At 55.1% G+C, this 18,825-nt stretch overlaps 1 protein-coding gene across 1 annotated transcript; it reads left to right on the top strand.

The window, feature by feature from the left end:
* Positions 1–940: 940 nt before the first annotated feature.
* Positions 941–12,443, top strand: flad1 (flavin adenine dinucleotide synthetase 1). Its single transcript, XM_072554419.1, has 4 exons — positions 941–1,161; positions 3,433–3,599; positions 5,976–6,172; positions 11,610–12,443. Exons 3-4 carry the CDS (start codon positions 6,008–6,010, stop codon positions 12,441–12,443), a joined length of 999 nt encoding a protein of 332 aa, XP_072410520.1. The 5' UTR covers positions 941–1,161; positions 3,433–3,599; positions 5,976–6,007.
* Positions 12,444–18,825: the final 6,382 nt, after the last annotated feature.

Raw genomic sequence — 18,825 nt, forward strand, 5'->3', positions numbered from 1 at the left:
CAATTTGTCTTTGTAAACAAAATAGGTTAAAACCTGATTGCAGGGTCAGTCCAGTTTACATTCCAATTGCAGCGTAATTATGGGAGCTGGACAGAATACATCTGCTCCCTGCTCAGGCTCGTGCCCGCCTCACCCTCTCTGTGACAATATCATACAGGCGCGAGTCACTGTAACACAGTGTCCAACCTCACGACATTTAAAAGGCATCTGGATGGGGATACGAACACGAAGGGTTTCAAGGGACATGAGCTAAATGCTGGCAAATGGGACTAGATTAATTTAGGATATGGACGAGTTGAACCTAAGGGTCTGTTTCTCGTGCTGTACATCTCTACAACTCTTTGATAGATAGATTTTTATTGAGCAAAGGGACCCGAACCAAAGGCAGGTATGTGGAGTCAGGACGCTGATGAGCTCATTGAATGGTAGCAGAGGCTCAAGGGGCTCAATGGCCTCCTCCTGTTCCTGTTTTGATTTGGTTAACAGTTCAGATTACATTAAAAAATGACACAACACCCAGGTTATAGTCCCACAGGTTTATTTCAGATTACTTCAGTGTTTGGAATAATCTGACATTGCAACGAACCCCAGGGAGAGTGACAACAAAAGTACAACAAATGAAAGAAAACAATATTTTGAGGGGGAACACAATGATGAGACCTGGCTCTCACCCGGAAAGGCTTCGCGGTTGCGCAGGAAACTGGTGGGGGAACGAGCATGAGGACGGACCGGATGGTGGAGGGGGCGGAGTCCGGATTCAAGGGAGGTGAACCGACTTCGCGCGAAGGGGCGGGGCGGGGTAGGAGGCGATTGGATTGTAGTGGTCACTGCGGACCAATGGACGCGCGGGAGGACGGTGATCGGCATACGGTGAGCCAATGGGCGCGCAGGAGCACGGTGATCGGCATACGGTGCGCCAATGCGGTATTGAACAAGGCGGGGGACAATCAAGCGTCACTTTTGATGGTGAAGGCACGTTTGGACCACATTGTGAGGCGAACCGGCGAAGAAGAGACGAGGTGATCACCTCGGCCAATGGGCGTGCGAGTCGGTGTTGATGGACATAGCTTGCAGCAATAGAGACGCGAAGAAGCGTTGATCGACATAGCCAGGACCAACCAGAACTGTCGATATTGCGGGTGACGGCTGCTTTCGGAAACGGTACGGGGCGGACCGGATGGTGGAAGGCGGGGCGAGCACGTCTGGCCAATAGGCTTGCGCTGCTGCCGGATTGACATGGCATGCACCAATACACATGTGCAGAACCAATGATCGACATGACCAGACCCAATGGAAAGTTTTGCCTCCAGGGGTCACGACCGACTCGGGGGGCGGACGGCCGAGTTGCGGGCGGGGAAATCCACGTTGAACCAATAGCTGTGCGCCGATGGTTTGATTGACGTAGCCAGGGCCAATGGGAAGAGTGTTCTCTGGAAGGGGGGGTGACAGCAGGTTCGGAGGCGGGGCTACAAGATGAGCATGTTCGGTTGAGGGCGCAGGGTAAGTGTTGATCTAAGTCCATGGGGTAGCCTTGAAACCTTTCACCTTCATTAACCCCATTTCATTTCCCCCTTTTAGATGCCCCCTCAAGGCCAGGGGGTCTCTAAACGCATTCAGTGACCCCCCCCCCCCCCCCAACCTTCCTGACTTTTTTTTCCAACCCATTCCCAATTGGCACAGCCAACAGTCTCATGGAAAGGCAGTGCAGACTTGATGGGCTGAATGGCCTCTCTCTGCACCTACAAGCTGAGCAAATTGGGGTTTAACCCTGAAAAATATGGGGATGGGGACAGAGACGGGGTGGGCAGCTCAGGGGTTAGCTCCGTACCCTCACGGCGCCAGGGCCCGAAAGGCAAAGGGGCAGAAATTAGGCCATTCAGCCCATTGAGTCCGCTCCGCCATTTGATCATGGCCGATAAGTTTCTCAACCCCATTCCCCCACTTTCTCCCTGTAACCCTTGATCCCTTTGGCAATCAAGAACCAATCTCTCTCCTTATCTCTTAAAATATACCCGCTGATCTGACCCCCATAGCCTTCTGTGGCAGTGAATTCCATCGATCCCCCACTCTCTGGCTGATGGGGTTTCTCCTATCTCCATTCTAAAAGGTATTCCATTTATTCGAAGGCTGTGCCCTCAGGTCCTAGTCTCTCCTACCAATGGAAACAGCTACTAACATCCACTCTGTCCAGGCTGTTCAGTATTCAGTATTCAATTCAATCCACCATCATCCTTCTAAACTTCCACTGAGTGCAGACCCAGAGTCCTCAAGCATTCCTCATAAGTTAAACCTTTCATTCCTGGGACCGTTCTAGTGACCCGGGTTCGATTTCACCCTGGGAGTGACTGTGTGGAGTTTGCACATCCCGACTCTCTCCTCCCCATTTTCCCACCCCATTCCCTACCCCCACCATGTCTGTATGGGTTTCGTCTGAGCGTTCCAGGCCCCTCCCACCCATCGCAGTCCAAAGATGTGCAGGTCGAGTTGGATTGCCCATAGGAAACGCGGGGTTAAGGGGATAGGGTTGGGTGCTGGGTCTGTGTGGGATTCTCTTCGAAGGGTCACTGCTGCCCCGCTGGGCTGAATGGCCTCTCTCCGCACTGCAGGGTTTCTATGAGGTGGGGTTACGATAGGACCTTCAGAAAGGGAGGCGATGGCCGAGTGGTGATTTGACTGGACTGCAAGTCCAGAGACCCTGGTAATGTCGAACCGTAGAATCCCTAGAGTGTGGGAGCAGGCCATTCTGCCCATTGGTTCCATACCAACTCTCCGAAGAGCATCACACCCAGACCCACTCCCCCAGCCTATCCCTGTAGACCTGTATTCCCCATGGCTAGCCCAGCTAGACTGCACATCCCTTGACATTAAAGGACAGTTTAGTATGGCCAATCCCCCCTAACCTGCCCATCCCTGGGCACTACGAGACAATTTAGCATGGCCAATCCCCCCTAACCTGCCCATCCCTGGGCACTACGGGACAATTTAGCATGGCCAATCCCCCCTAACCTGCACGTCTTTGGATTGTGGGGGGAAACTGGAGCACCAGAGGAAACCCACATAGACACAGGGAGATGCTCTGGGGGACCCAGGCTCCAATCCAAGAATGACGTGTCTAACGATGACCGTGAATCCATTGTTGGAAAAATCCATCTGGTTCACTAATGTTCAGGGAAGGAAATCTGCTGTCCTTACCCAGTCTGTGCCTACATGTGACTCCAGACCCACAGCGATAGGGTTGACTCTTAACTATCCTCTGGGTAATTAGGGACAGAGGCGTAAACACTGACCCAGCCAGCAACGCCCTCATTCCCTCTGGCCGATGGACCGTGTCGTTAGTCAGGGACTCAGAACTTGCTCTCGATGCTACTTCTCGCTTCACAGATGCTGCCAGACCTGCTCAGATTCTCCAAGTTCTCTCCTTGCCTGTTTCAGATCACCAGCGCCCGCAGTTCTTTTGGTGGAGAAAGGCTGAGACAGCACGAGAGAGGGTGCGGATGAGATTCACCAGGACGTTGTCTGGACCCCCGAGAGACTGAGAAAGATAAAATACTGTGCGTGCTGGGCATCTGAAACAAAGATTAGCTTCCCTCTGTCCCCAGGTAAGATACAGGGATGTTCGCCAATGGTTACACAGTGTTCAGCTCCAGTCGTCACTCCTCAGACACTAAAGGAGTCCGTGTTCAAACGCAACGAGATCTGGACAAAATCCAGGCTTGGACCGACAAGCAACAAGTAACATCGGTGCCACACAAATGCCGGGCTATGACCATCTCCAATAGGAGACAATTTAACTATTGCCTCCCTTGATGTTCAATGGTGTTACCATCACTGAATCCCCCCACTATCAACATCCCGGGGGTTACCATTGACCAGAGACTGAACTGGATCCAACCAGGTCAGAGGGTGGAAATCCTGCAGCAAGTAACTCTCCTCCTGTCTCCCCCCAAAACCTGTCCCACCATCGATGAGGCACAGGTCAGGAGGGTGGGGGAATACTCCCCACTTGCCCCTGGATGGGGGGGACAGTTCCAAGAACGCTCGAGAAGCTTGACACCGTCTTGGGACAAAGCAGTTCCCCCGCTCAATTTGCACCATACCCACAAACACCCCACCAGCGCTCAGTCGCAGCAGGGTGTACCGTCTACAAGACCCACTGCAGTGAGGCTCCTGAGACAGCACCTTCCCCAAACCCCGTCACCACTAACCCCCTGGAGTGGGCAGGCAGCAGAAACACGGGGAACACTAGCCCCTCCGAGACCCTCCTCACACACCGTCCCGAAATATCTCGGCCGTTCCTTCGGGATCAGAATCCTGGGACTACCCCCCCTCTAACAGGGGCCCTGTGGGCCAAGGGGGAGTGCAGAGGTTGAAGAAGGCAGCTCACTACCAGCCCCCAAACATCTCTCCACACACTCTCGAGTCAAGACAGAAGAAGACCGCTGGAGAAGCTCAGCAGGTCTGGCAGCAGCCATGGAGAGAGAAAGCAGACACGGAGAAATCTCCCCCCAACCCCCCTCTTTTTAGAGGGGTCAGTTAGCAGGGTGAAGGTAGGGTACAGAGGGGCTATTCGAGGTCAGGGAAGAAAAGGATCCACCCAGAAGCTGGTGGGTATCTGGAACTGACTGTGTGAGAGGTAGGAACGCTGCAGAGTTAGTTTTAATTTGAGGGAAGCATGCAAGGGTCCGGTGGAACGTGGGATGAGCAAAGAAGGCTGTTGAATGACCATTACAGACTTGATGGGCCAAATGGCCTCTTTCCATGCGTTTTTAAAAAAAAATCTATGGCTCAATTTTCCGGAGAGTGGTTTTAATTTCCTCTGGTGGGGCTCTGGAATGGGAAACATGGACTTGGACGTGAGGTAAAAACAATGACTGCAGATGCTGGGAATCAGATTCTGGATTAGAGTGGGTGCTGGAAAAGCACAGGATGTCAGGCAGCATCTGAGGAGCAGGAAAATTGACGTTTCAGGCAAAAGCCCTTCATCAGGAATAGCGGCAGAGTGCCTGCAGGGTGGAGAGATAAATGAGAGGAGGGTGGGGGTGGGGAGAAAGTAGCATAGAGTACAATAGGTGAGTGGGGGAGGTGATAGGTCAGGGAGGAGGGTGGGGGAAGGTAGCAAAGAGTACAATGGGTGGATGGGGGTGGGGATGGAGGTGATAAGTCAGGGAGATTATAGTATCAACAGGTTTATAAGGAGCTAGTGCTTCCAAATAGTGCTGAGGGAGCGGACGCTGTTGGAGGGTCAGTGCTGAGGGAGTGGACGCTGTTGGAGGGTCAGTGCTGAGGGAGCGGACGCTGTCAGAGGGTCAGCGCTATGGGAGTGGGCGATGTCAGAGGGTCAGCGCTGAGGGAGCGGGCGCTGTCAGAGGGTCAGCGCTGAGGGAGTGGGCGCTGTCAGAGGGTCAGTGCTGAGGGAGCGGGCGCTGTGGGAGGGTCAGTGCTGAGGGAGCGGGCGCTGTGGGAGGGTCAGTGCTGAGGGAGCGGGCGCTGTGGGAGGGTCAGTGCTGAGGGAGTGGGCACTGTTGGAGGGTCAGTGCTGAGGGAGTGGCCATGTCGGAGGGTCAGTGCTGAGGGAGTGGGCGCTGTCGGAGGGTCAGTGCTGAGGGAGTGGGCGCTATCGGAGGGTCAGTGCTGAGGGAGTGGGCGCTGTCGGAGGGTCAGTGCTGAGGGAGTGGGCGCTATCGGAGGGTCAGTGCTGAGGGAGTGGGCGCTGTCGGAGGGTCAGTGCTGAGGGAGTGGGCGCTGTCAGAGGGTCAGTGCTGAGGGAGCGGGCGCTGTGGGAGGGTCAGTGCTGAGGGAGTGGGCGCTGTGGGAGGGTCAGTGCTGAGGGAGTGGGCGCTGTTGGAGGGTCAGTTCTGAGGGAGCGGACAGTGCTGGAAGGCCAGTGCAGTGTGCCTCTGTATGACGAATACACTGAAAAGAAGGCTGTATCTGTGTTTTGAGTTTGTGTACTGACTGGTGGAGTTTGATCCCAGTGATTGGCTTCAGGAAGCTGCTGTGTGGTCCGATGTATTGTTCCCCAAGGATTCTCGGGTCTGCTTTCCGTGTGAAGAGACTGAGCTGCCAACTGCTGCCCATGGACACTGTGAGGACAGACAGCAACTCCTGTGAGGAACAGACCAATCCTATTGTCACCGCTGGCATTATCATCATCGGTGATGAGATCCTAAAGGTATAGGCACCTCCTGAACTGACTGCCTGGGTTCGGGAACTGCACCGCTCCCCAAACGTCACTCACTCTCTGTGTCTGTCTGTCTGTCTCTCTCTTCCAACAGCCCTCCCACCCTGTCTCTGCTGTCTCCTGCACTTTAGCTTTTGCCTTGTCTCTCTCTCTCTCTGTGTCTTTCACTATCTCCCTCCTCCCTGTCTCATGCTCCTGTCTCCTTATCTCCCGTCTCTCCTCCCCCCCTCCCTCCCCCATCACTGTGTCCTTCTCCCATCATTCACTCTCACTCCCGCCTGTCTCTCTCTCCCCCTCTTTCCCGTCTGTCTCTTTCTCCCCCCCGGAACTGTCTCTCTCCTTCCCGTCACACACACACTCCCTCCCCTCTGCTCCTGTCTCTTTCTCCCTCCCTCCCATCTGTCTCTTTATCCCTTCCATCTCTCTCTCCCTCCCATCATTCTCTCTCTCTGTCTCCCACTCCTGTCTCTTTCTGTCCCCCTCCCTTCTCTCTAATTTCAACTCCCTTCTCTTTCTCTCCTCCTGTCACACACACTCTCACATTCTCCCTCCCATCTCTCTTTGTACCCCTCCATCTCTCTCCCCAACTCCCGTCTCTCTTTCTCCCCCTCCCATCTCTCTCTTTCTTCCTCCCGTTACTTTCTCTCTCCTTCCCGTCACACACACACTCCCTCCCGTCTCTCTCTCTCCTCCCCCTCCCCGTTCCTGTCATTCTCACTCTCTCCCCCATCTCTCTCTCACTTCACCTCCCTTCTCTCTCTCCCCCTCCCGTCTCTCTAATTTCACCTCCCTTCTCTCTCTCTCTCACTTCACCTCCCTTCTCTTTCTCTCCTCCTGTCACACACACTCTCACATTCTCCCTCCCATCTCTCTCTTTCTTCCTCCCGTTACTTTCTCTCTCCGTCACACACACACTCCCTCCCGTCTCTCTCTCTCTCCTCCCCCTCCCCGTTCCTGTCATTCTCACTCTCTTCCCCCATCTCTCTCTCTCTCTGTCCCCCTCCCATCTCTCTCACTTCACCTCCCTTCTCTCTCTCTCCCCCCCCCTCCCGTCTCTCTAATTTCACCTCCCTTCTCTCTCTCTCTCACTTCACCTCCCTTCTCTTTCTCTCCTCCTGTCACACACACTCTCACATTCTCCCTCCCATCTCTCTCCCCGACTCCCGTCTTTCTCCCCCTCCCATCTCTCTCTCTCTTTCTTCCTCCCGTCACTTTCTCTCTCCTTCCCGTCACACACACACACTCCCTCCCGTCTCTCTCTCTCCCCCCCCCCATTCCTGTCATTCTCACTCTCTCTCCCCCATCTCTCTCTCTCTGTCCCCCTCCCATCTCTCTCTCACTTCACCTCCTGTCACTCACTCACTCTCCATCCTGTCACTTTCTCTCTCCTTCCTGTCAAACACACTCCCTCTTGTCTCTCTCTCTCTCTATACCCTCCATCTCTCTCTCCCCTCCCCCTGTCTCTCTCTCACCTCCCATGTCTCTCGCGTTCTCCCCTCTCTCACACCCCATCGTCTCTCTCTCCCTCTATTTCCTTCCCGATTCTCCATTTCCCCCCCCCCCCATGTTTCTCTCTCTCTCTCACACTCCCTCCCGTCTCTGATGTAATGCTTGTCTGGGAACCAGCAGGGAGCTAGGGAGGCCTTTCAGCCCCTCCACAGCATGGCGACCAACGATAACTCCCATTCCACTCTGTCAGATGGCCAGTTAGCCTGCTGCATTCCCCCAGGTAACTATTCCCACATTCCCGTCACCCTCCAGAGGAAGCTGGCTTTCCCAGTCACTCCCCATTCCCAGGACAGGAGGAGTGAAGTACAGAGGGAGAGACCGGATAGGCTGGGATTATATTCTCTGGGAGTTTAGCAGAATGAGCAGGGAATCTCACAGAATTCTAACAGAGAACGGAGGTTCTAGATGACCGGAACTAGAGTCACAGTCGAAAGGGGACGTGGTGGGACTGAGATGGGGAGGAATGTCTCCCCCCCCTCCCCGAGTGGGGGGAGCCCCGTGGGACTCCCTGCCCCAGGAAGTGATCGGGGCTGGAATGTTTTGGAGGAGCTGGATCCAGCTCTAAAGGGATTAGAGCATGGCAACAGGAATTGAGCTGAACGATCAGCTGCTGAATGGGCCAGCAGGCAAGAGGGGCCAAGAGTCCTCCCCCTGCTCCTGTTTGAGATGTTTACATTTTTATTTTGTTTCACGGGGGCTGGCATCAATATCCCAGTTGGACTGGCTGGCTGGCTGGTGGGAATCTGAATCCACGGGAGGTCAAATGGGGAGAGGGCGCTCTCAATATCTGAGTGTCTCCCCCCTCCCCCCCGCCCAGGTCTCGAGTGCACACTCCCTTCGTCTTTGGATTGATTCCCCACCCTTTTCCACCGCCCACCACCAACAGAACTCACCGACAACGTCCACTCCACTCCCCCCGAACCAGCCTCACTCAATTCCGGGGTGGAGGGCGCTACGGCAATGCAGGATGGTCGTTGTTGATTTAGGCGTCAAATCTATTGTTCGTTCTCCAACCCCGACCCCCTCCTATCCTGCACAAAAACCACACAACAACATCCTCCGCCTCGAAAGAGCGATTCCTCAGGGACTGGACACTACACCAATGCAGGACAGTTGTTGTTGTTCTTTTGTGTGAGACTCGGTGTTTATTTTTTTTTATTTCTCCCTCTCCCACCCCCCCCCAGAACCCTTACAGAATAACATCCACTCTGCTTCCCCCCAACTCAGTCTCGATCGATTCCTCTGAGACAGAAGGAGGGTGCTACACCAATGCAGGGCGGTTGTTGTTGTTGATCTTCATGTGAAACAGTTTTTTTTAGTTGTTCTGTACTCCCCTGAACCTTTTCAACACAAATTCCCCAAGCCCCCCACACAATCCCTCACACACCGCCTCCCCAAAACCATTCGGCCTTCTTCGATTCCTCCAAACCAGGAGGAGGGCGCTATGACAATACAGGATCATCGTTGTATATTTTCGTGTGAAATCCAGTCACTACCTTTGGACTTTACTCTGCCTCCCCCCCCCACCTCCAGACAACGAACCCTTTCAAAACAAATGCCCCCTCCACCCCTGGCCAAGATGGATTCCTCTGAACTGGGGCACCAGTTCAATGCAGAGCGTTGGTTGTTGACCTTCGTGTGGAAACCTGTTGGTTTTTCTTGTCGAGTTCTCTACCTCCGACCCCTTAGAAAGCAACGTCTCCACCGGCCTTGATGGATCCTGAACAGAAGGCGCTAGGGCAATGCAGGGTGTACATTGTTGACATTCATGTGGAAATGTGTTTTTTATTTTTGTTTGTGTTCTTTACCCCCAACAAAGCAAAATCCCCATTGGCCGGGGAGGGCACTAGGGCAATGCAGGACGTTCATTGTTGACATTAATGTGGAACGGTGTTTTTTTTATTTTTGTTTGTGTTCTTTACCCCCAACACAGGAACATCCCACTGGCCTCAGTGGATCCTGGATGGAGGGCGCTAGGGCAATGCAGGGTGTACATTGTTGACATTCATGTGGAAACGTGTTTTTTAAAATTTTTGTTTCTGTTGTCCACCCCCTCCCCCACTGGCCCGGGAGGGCACTAGGGCAATGCAGGACGTTCATTGTTGACATTAATGTGGAAAGGTGTTTTTTTTATTTTTGTTTGTGTTCTTTACCCCCAACAAAGCAACATCCCCACTGGCCTGGGAGGGCGCTAGGGCAATGCAGGAGGTTTATTATTGACATTCATGCCCCCCCCCCCCCCCCCCCCCCCCCCCCCCCCCCCCCCCCCCCCCCCCCCCCCCCCCCCCCCCCCCCCCACCAAGCAACATCCCCACTGGCCTGGGAGGGCGCTAGGGCAATGCAGGAGGTTTATTATTGACATTCATGTGGAAACGTGGTGTTTTTTTTATTTTTGTTTGTGTTGTGCGCCCTCCTCCCCTCCCCCCACTACCCTCCCCCCCCCCACCCCTCCCCTCCCTACCCTCCCCCCCCCCCCTCCCCCCCCCCCTCCCCTACCCCTCCCCCCCCCCTCCCCTACCCCTCTCCCCCTCCCTCCCTCCCCTCCTCCCTACCCCTCCCCCCCTCCCTCCCTCCCCTCCTCCCTACCCCTCCCCTCCTACCCCACCCCTCCCTCCCCTCCTACCCCACCCCTCCCTCCCCTCCTACCCCTCCCCTCCCCCCCTACCCCTCCCCTCCCCCCCCACCCCTCCCCTCCCCCCCTACCCCACCCCTCCCCTCCTACCCCACCCCTCCCCTCCTACCCCACCCCTCCCCCCCTACCCCACCCCTCCTACCCCACCCCTCCCCCCCTACCCCACCCCTCCCCTCCTACCCCACCCCTCCCCTCCCCCCCTACCCCACCCCTCCCACCCCACCCCTCCCCCCCTACCCCACCCCTCCCCCCCTACCCCACCCCTCCCCTACCCCCACCCCCTCCCCTCCCCCCCTACCCCACCCCTCCCCCCCTACCCCACCCCTCCCCTCCTACCCCACCCCTCCCCCCCCTACCCCCCTACCCCACCCCTCCCCTCCTACCCCACCCCTCCCCTACCCCACCCCTCCCCTCCCCCCCTACCCCACCCCTCCCCCCCTACCCCCACCCCTCCCCTCCTACCCCACCCCTCCCCCCCCCTACCCCCCTACCCCACCCCTCCCCTCCTACCCCACCCCTCCCCTCCTACCCCACCCCTCCCCCCCCTACCCCACCCCTCCCCCCCCTACCCCACCCCTCCCCCCTACCCCTCCCCCACCCCTCCCCCCTACCCCTCCCCTCCCCCCTACCCCTCCCCTCCCCCCTACCCCTCCCCTCCACCCCTCCCCCCTACCCCTCCCCTCCCCCCTACCCCTCCCCTCCCCCCTACCCCTCCCCTCCCCCCTACCCCTCCCCCCTACCCCTCCCCTCCCCCTCCCCTCCCCCCTACCCCTCCCCCCTACCCCTCCCCCTCCCCCCTACCCCTCCCCCTCCCCCCTACCGCTCCCCTCCCCTCCCCCCTACCCCTCCCCCCTACCGCTCCCCTCCCCTCCCCCCTACCGCTCCCCTCCCCTCCCCCCTACCCCTCCCCCCTACCCCTCCCCCCTACCGCTCCCCTCCCCTCCCCCCTACCCCTCCCCCTCCCCCCTACCCCTCCCCCCTACCCCTCCCCCCTACCCTCCTCTACTCTACCTCTCCTCTACTCTCCTCTCCTCTCCTCCCCTCCCCTCCGACAGCAACATCCCACTGGCCTCAGTGGATCCTGGATGGAGGGCGCTAGGGCAATGCAGGGTGCACATTGTTGACATTCATGTGGAAACGTGGTGTTTTTTTTTATTTTTGTTTGTGTTGTCCACCCCCTCCCCTCCCCTCCCCACAGTAACAACCCCCCACTGGCCTGTGAGAGGCGCTAGGGGAATGCAGGGCGGTGGTTGTTGTTGTTAATTTCGGTGTGTTTCCCCCCCTCAGGGCCAGACCCAGGACACCAACTCGTTCTTCATGTGCCGGACCCTGCGCTCGCTGGGGGTGCAGGTGGCCAAGGTGTCGGTGGTGGGGGACGAGGTGGGCGCCATCGCGGAGGAGGTGGCCGGCTTCTCCGGCCGCTACGGCCACGTGCTGACCGCGGGCGGGGTGGGGCCGACCCACGACGACGTGACCTTCGCGGGGGTGGCGCGGGCCTTCGGCGAGGGGCTGCTCACCCACCCGGAGCTGGCGGCGCTGGTGGGCGGCTGGGCCGGGCAGGGGCAGGGGCAGGGGCAGGGGCAGGCCGCCATGAAGCTGGCGCGGGTGCCCGCCTCGGCCCGGCTCCACTACGGCCGCGACGGCGGCGGCGGGCGGCTCCCGTACCCGGTGGTCAGCGTCCGCAACGTCTACCTGTTCCCGGGGGTGCCGGCGCTGCTGCGGCGGGCGCTGGAGGCGCTGGCCTACCTCTTCCGCAACGCGGCGGTGCGCTACTCCGCCGCCGAGCTGCTGGTCGACGCCGAGGAGGCGGCCATCGCGCCGGCGCTCGAGCGGGCCCAACGGCGGTTCGCGGGCGCGGGAGCCGAGCCCAACCGCCACCGCCGCCACGTCAGCCTGGGCTCCTACCCCGATTGGACCAGCAACTACTTCCGGGTCAAGGTCAGGCTGGACGGCGAGAGCGAGGAGGAGGTGCGCGAGGCCAGGGACTTCCTGCTCGAGACGCTGCCCGCGGGCTCAGTGGTCGCCCCGGAGACGGAGCCGGTGGCGGTGTCGGCGCGAGAGGTCTACGCGCTTGCGCGGTCAGGTACGTCACCGTCCCAACGGTCAGAATACACGGTGTAGACCGGGCTCTGTTTGAATACTCTCTGTAGACCGGCTCTGTTTGAATACTCTCTGTAGACCGGGCCCTGTTTGAATACTCTCTGTAGACCGGGCCCTGTTTGAATACTCTCTGTAGACCGGGCTCTGTTTGAATACTCTCTGTAGACCGGGCTCTGTTTGAATGGACTCTGTAGACCGGGCCCTGTTTGAATACTCTCTGTAGACCGGGCTCTGTTTGAATACTCTCTGTAGACCGGGCTCTGTTTGAATACTCTCTGTAGACCGGGCTCTGTTTGAATACACTCTGTAGACCGGGCTCTGTTTGAATACACTCTGTAGACCGGGCTCTGTTTGAATACTCTCTGTAGACCGGGCTCTGTTTGAATACTCTCTGTCGACCGGGCTCTGTTTGAATACTCCCTGTAGACCGGGCTCTGTTTGTATACACTCTGTAGACCGGGCTCTGTTTGTATACACTCTGTAGACCGGGCGCTGTTTGAATAGACTCTGTAGACCGGGCGCTGTTTGAATAGACTCTGTAGACCGGGCTCTGTTTGAATACTCTCTGTAGACCGGGCTCTGTTTGAATACTCTCTGTCGACCGGGCTCTGTTTGAATACTCTCTGTAGACCGGGCTCTGTTTGAATACTCCCTGTAGACCGGGCTCTGTTTGAATACTCTCTGTAGACCGGGCGCTGTTTGAATAGACTCTGTAGACCGGGCGCTGTTTGAATAGACTCTGTAGACCGGGCGCTGTTTGAATAGACTCTGTAGACCGGGCTCTGTTTGAATACTCTCTGTAGACCGGGCTCTGTTTGAATAGACTCTGTAGACCGGGCTCTGTTTGAATACTCTCTGTAGACCGGGCGCTGTTTGAATACTCTCTGTAGACCGGGCCGTGTTTGAATACTCTCTGTAGACCGGGCCCTGTTTGAATACTCTCTGTAGACCGGGCTCTGTTTGAATACTCTCTGTAGACCGGGCGCTGTTTGAATACTCTCTGTAGACCGGGCCGTGTTTGAATACTCTCTGTAGACCGGGCCCTGTTTGAATACTCTCTGTCGACCGGGCCCTGTTTGAATAGACTCTGTAGACCGGGCTCTGTTTGAATACTCTCTGTAGACCGGGCCCTGTTTGAATACTCTCTGTAGACCGGGCTCTGTTTGAATACTCTCTGTAGACCGGGCTCTGTTTGAATACACTCTGTAGACCGGGCTCTGTTTGAATACACTCTGTAGACCGGGCTCTGTTTGAATACTCTCTGTAGACCGGGCTCTGTTTGAATACTCCCTGTAGACCGGGCTCTGTTTGAATACACTCTGTAGACCGGGCTCTGTTTGAATACACTCTGTAGACTCGGCTCTGTTTGAATAGACTCTGTAGACCGGGCGCTGTTTGAATAGACTCTGTAGACCGGGCGCTGTTTGAATACTCTCTGTAGACCGGGCTCTGTTTGTATACACTCTGTAGACCGGGCTCTGTTTGAATAGACTCTGTAGACCGGGCTCTGTTTGAATACTCTCTATGGACCGGGCTCTGTTTGAATACTCTCTGTAGACCGGGCTCTGTTTGTATACACTCTGTAGACCGGGCTCTGTTTGAATAGACTCTGTAGACCGGGCTCTGTTTGAATACTCTCTATGGACCGGGCTCTGTTTGAATACTCTCTGTAGACCGGGCCCTGTTTAAATACTCTCTGTAGACCGGGCTCTGTTTGAATACTCTCTGTAGACCGGGCTCTGTTTGAATAGACTCTGTAGACCGGGCTCTGTTTGAATACTCCCTGTAGACCGGGCTCTGTTTGAATACTCTCTGTAGACCGGGCCGTGTTTGAATACTCTCTGTAGACCGGGCCGTGTTTGAATACTCTCTGTAGACCGGGCCCTGTTTGAATACTCTCTGTAGACCGGGCCCTGTTTGAATAGACTCTGTAGACCGGGCTCTGTTTGAATACTCTCTGTAGACCGGGCCCTGTTTGAATACTCTCTGTAGACCGGGCCCTGTTTGAATACTCTCTGTAGACCGGGCTCTGTTTGAATACTCTCTGTAGACCGGGCTCTGTTTGAATACTCTCTGTAGACCGGGCTCTGTTTGAATACTCTCTGTAGACCGGGCTCTGTTTGAATACTCTCTGTAGACCGGGCTCTGTTTGAATACTCTCTGTAGACCGGGCTCTGTTTGAATACTCTCTGTAGACCGGGCTCTGTTTGAATACTCTCTGTAGACCGGGCCCTGTTTGAATACTCTCTGTAGACCGGGCCCTGTTTGAATACTCTCTGTAGACCGGGCCCTGTTTGAATACTCTCTGTAGACCGGGCCCTGTTTGAATACTCTCTGTAGACCGGGCTCTGTTTGAATAGACTCTGTAGACCGGGCCGTGTTTGAATACTCTCTGTAGACCGGGCCCTGTTTGAATACTCTCTGTAGACCGGGCCCTGTTTGAATACTCTCTGTAGACCGGGCCCTGTTTGAATACTCTCTGTAGACCGGGCTCTGTTTGAATACTCTCTGTAGACCGGGCTCTGTTTGAATACTCTCTGTAGACCGGGCTCTGTTTGAATACTCTCTGTAGACCGGGCTCTGTTTGAATACTCTCTGTAGGCCGGGCTCTGTTTGAATACTCTCTGTAGGCCGGGCTCTGTTTGAATACTCTCTGTAGGCCGGGCTCTGTTTGTATCCTCTCTGTAGACCGGGCTCTGTTTGTATCCTCTCTGTAGACCGGGCCCTGTTTGAATACTCTCTGTAGACCGGGCTCTGTTTGAATACTCTCTGTAGGCCGGGCTCTGTTTGAATACTCTCTGTAGGCCGGGCTCTGTTTGAATACTCTCTGTAGGCCGGGCTCTGTTTGTATCCTCTCTGTAGGCCGGGCTCTGTTTGAATACTCTCTGTAGGCCGGGCTCTGTTTGTATCCTCTCTGTAGGCCGGGCTCTGTTTGTATCCTCTCTGTAGACCGGGCTCTGTTTGTATCCTCTCTGTAGACCGGGATCTGTTTGAATACTCTCTGTAGACCGGGCTCTGTTTGAATACTCTCTGTAGACCGGGCTCTGTTTGAATACTCTCTGTAGACCGGGCTCTGTTTGAATACTCTCTGTAGACCGGGCTCTTTTGAGTACTCTCTGTAGACCGGGCCCTGTTTGAATACTCTCTGTAGACCGGGCTCTGTTTGAATACTCTCTGTAGACCGGGCTCTGTTTGAATAGACTCTGTTGACCGCGCTCTGTTTGAATAGACTCTGTAGACCGGGCTCTGTTTGAATACTCTCTGTAGACCGGGCTCTGTTTGAATACTCTCTGTAGACCGGGCTCTGGTTGAATACTCTCTGTAGACCGGGCTCTGTTTGAATACTCTCTGTAGACCGGGCTCTGTTTGAATACTCCCTGTAGACCGGGTTCTGTTTGAATACTCCCTGTAGACCGGGCTCTGTTTGTATACACTCTGTAGACCGGGCTCTGTTTGAATACTCCCTGTAGACCGGGCTCTGTTTGTATACACTCTGTAGACCGGGCGCTGTTTGAATACTCTCTGTAGACCGGGCTCTGTTTGAATACTCTCTGTAGACCGGGCTCTGTTTGAATACTCCCTGTAGACCGGGCTCTGTTTGAATACTCTCTGTAGACCGGGCTCTGTTTGAATACTCCCTGTAGACCGGGCTCTGTTTGAATACTCTCTGTAGACCGGGCTCTGTTTGAATACTCTCTGTAGACTCTGCTCTGTTTGAATAGACTCTGTAGACCGGGCGCTGTTTGAATAGACTCTGTAGACCGGGCGCTGTTTGAATAGACTCTGTAGACCGGGCTCTGTTTGAATACTCTCTGTAGACCGGGCTCTGTTTGAATACTCTCTGTAGACCGGGCTCTGTTTGAATACTCTCTGTAGACCGGGCTCTGTTTGAATACTCTCTGTAGACCGGGCTCTGTTTGAATACTCTCTGTAGACCGGGCCCTGTTTGAATACTCTCTGTAGACCGGGCTCTGTTTGAATACTCTCTGTAGACCGGGCGCTGTTTGAATACTCTCTGTAGACCGGGCTGTGTTTGAATACTCTCTGTAGACCGGGCCCTGTTTGAATACTCTCTGTAGACCGGGCCCTGTTTGAATAGACTCTGTAGACCGGGCTCTGTTTGAATACTCTCTGTAGACCGGGCCCTGTTTGAATACTCTCTGTAGACCGGGCCCTGTTTGAATACTCTCTGTAGACCGGGCCCTGTTTGAATACTCCCTGTAGACCGGGCTCTGTTTGAATACACTCTGTAGACCGGGCTCTGTTTGAATACACTCTGTAGACCCGGCTCTGTTTGAATAGTCTCTGTAGACCGGGCGCTGTTTGAATAGACTCTGTAGACCGGGCGCTGTTTGAATACTCTCTGTAGACCGGGCTCTGTTTGAATAGACTCTGTAGACCGGGCTCTGTTTGAATAGACTCTGTAGACCGGGCTCTGTTTGAATACTCTCTGTAGACCGGGCTCTGTTTGAATACTCCCTGTAGACCGGGCTCTGTTTGAATACACTCTGTAGACCGGGCTCTGTTTGAATACTCTCTGTAGACCGGGCTCTGTTTGAATAGACTCTGTAGACCGGGCTCTGTTTGAATACTCTCTATGGACCGGGCTCTGTTTGAATACTCTCTGTAGACCGGGCCCTGTTTAAATACTCTCTGTAGACCGGGCTCTGTTTGAATACTCTCTGTAGACCGGGCTCTGTTTGAATAGACTCTGTAGACCGGGCTCTGTTTGAATACTCCCTGTAGACCGGGCTCTGTTTGAATAGACTCTGTAGACCGGGCTCTGTTTGAATACTCTCTGTAGACCGGGCTCTGTTTGAATACTCTCTGTAGACCGGCCTCTGTTTGTATCCTCTCTGTAGGCCGGGCTCTGTTTGTATCCTCTCTGTAGACCGGGCTCTGTTTGAATACTCTCTGTAGACCGGGCTCTGTTTGAATACTCTCTGTAGACCGGGCTCTGTTTGAATACTCTCTGTAGACCGGGCTCTGTTTGAATACTCCCTGTAGACCGGGTTATGTTTGAATACTCCCTGTAGACCGGGCTCTGTTTGTATACACTCTGTAGACCGGGCTCTGTTTGAATACTCCCTGTAGACCGGGCTCTGTTTGTATACACTCTGTAGACCGGGCGCTGTTTGAATACTCTCTGCAGACCGGGCTCTGTTTGAATACTCTCTGTAGACCGGGCTCTGTTTGAATACTCCCTGTAGACCGGGCTCTGTTTGAATACTCCCTGTAGACCGGGCTCTGTTTGAATACTCTCTGTAGACCGGGCTCTGTTTGAATACTCTCTGTAGACCGGGCTCTGTTTGAATACTCTCTGTAGACCGGGCTCTGTTTGAATACTCCCTGTAGACCGGGCTCTGTTTGAATACTCTCTGTAGACCGGGCTCTGTTTGAATACTCTCTGTAGACTCTGCTCTGTTTGAATAGACTCTGTAGACCGGGCGCTGTTTGAATAGACTCTGTAGACCGGGCGCTGTTTGAATAGACTCTGTAGACCGTGCTCTGTTTGAATACTCTCTGTAGACCGGGCTCTGTTTGAATACTCTCTGTAGACCGGGCTCTGTTTGAATACTCTCTGTAGACCGGGCTCTGTTTGAATACTCTCTGTAGACCGGGCCCTGTTTGAATACTCTCTGTAGACCGGGCCCTGTTTGAATACTCTCTGTAGACCGGGCTCTGTTTGAATACTCTCTGTAGACCGGGCGCTGTTTGAATACTCTCTGTAGACCGGGCTGTGTTTGAATACTCTCTGTAGACCGGGCCCTGTTTGAATACTCTCTGTAGACCGGGCCCTGTTTGAATAGACTCTGTAGACCGGGCTCTGTTTGAATACTCTCTGTAGACCGGGCCCTGTTTGAATACTCTCTGTAGACCGGGCCCTGTTTGAATACTCTCTGTAGACCGGGCCCTGTTTGAATACTCTCTGTAGACCGGGCTCTGTTTGAATACTCTCTGTAGACCGGGCTCTGTTTGAATACTCCCTGTAGACCGGGCTCTGTTTGAATACACTCTGTAGACCGGGCGCTGTTTGAATAGACTCTGTAGACCGGGCGCTGTTTGAATAGACTCTGTAGACCGGGCTCTGTTTGAATACTCTCTGTAGACCGGGCTCTGTTTGAATACTCTCTGTAGACCGGGCTCTGTTTGTATACACTCTGTAGACCGGGCTCTGTTTGAATACTCTCTGTAGACCGGGCTCTGTTTGAATACTCTCTGTAGACCGGGCTCTGTTTGAATACTCTCTGTAAACCGGGCCCTGTTTGAATACTCTCTGTAGACCGGGCTCTGTTTGAATACTCTCTGTAGACCGGGCCCTGTTTGAATACTCTCTGTAGACCGGGCCCTGTTTGAATACTCTCTGTAGACCGGGCTCTGTTTGAATACTCTCTGTAGACCG

Source organism: Chiloscyllium punctatum, chromosome 36 (genome assembly GCF_047496795.1).
Source record: "Chiloscyllium punctatum isolate Juve2018m chromosome 36, sChiPun1.3, whole genome shotgun sequence".
NCBI classification, from domain to species: Eukaryota; Metazoa; Chordata; class Chondrichthyes; order Orectolobiformes; family Hemiscylliidae; genus Chiloscyllium; species Chiloscyllium punctatum.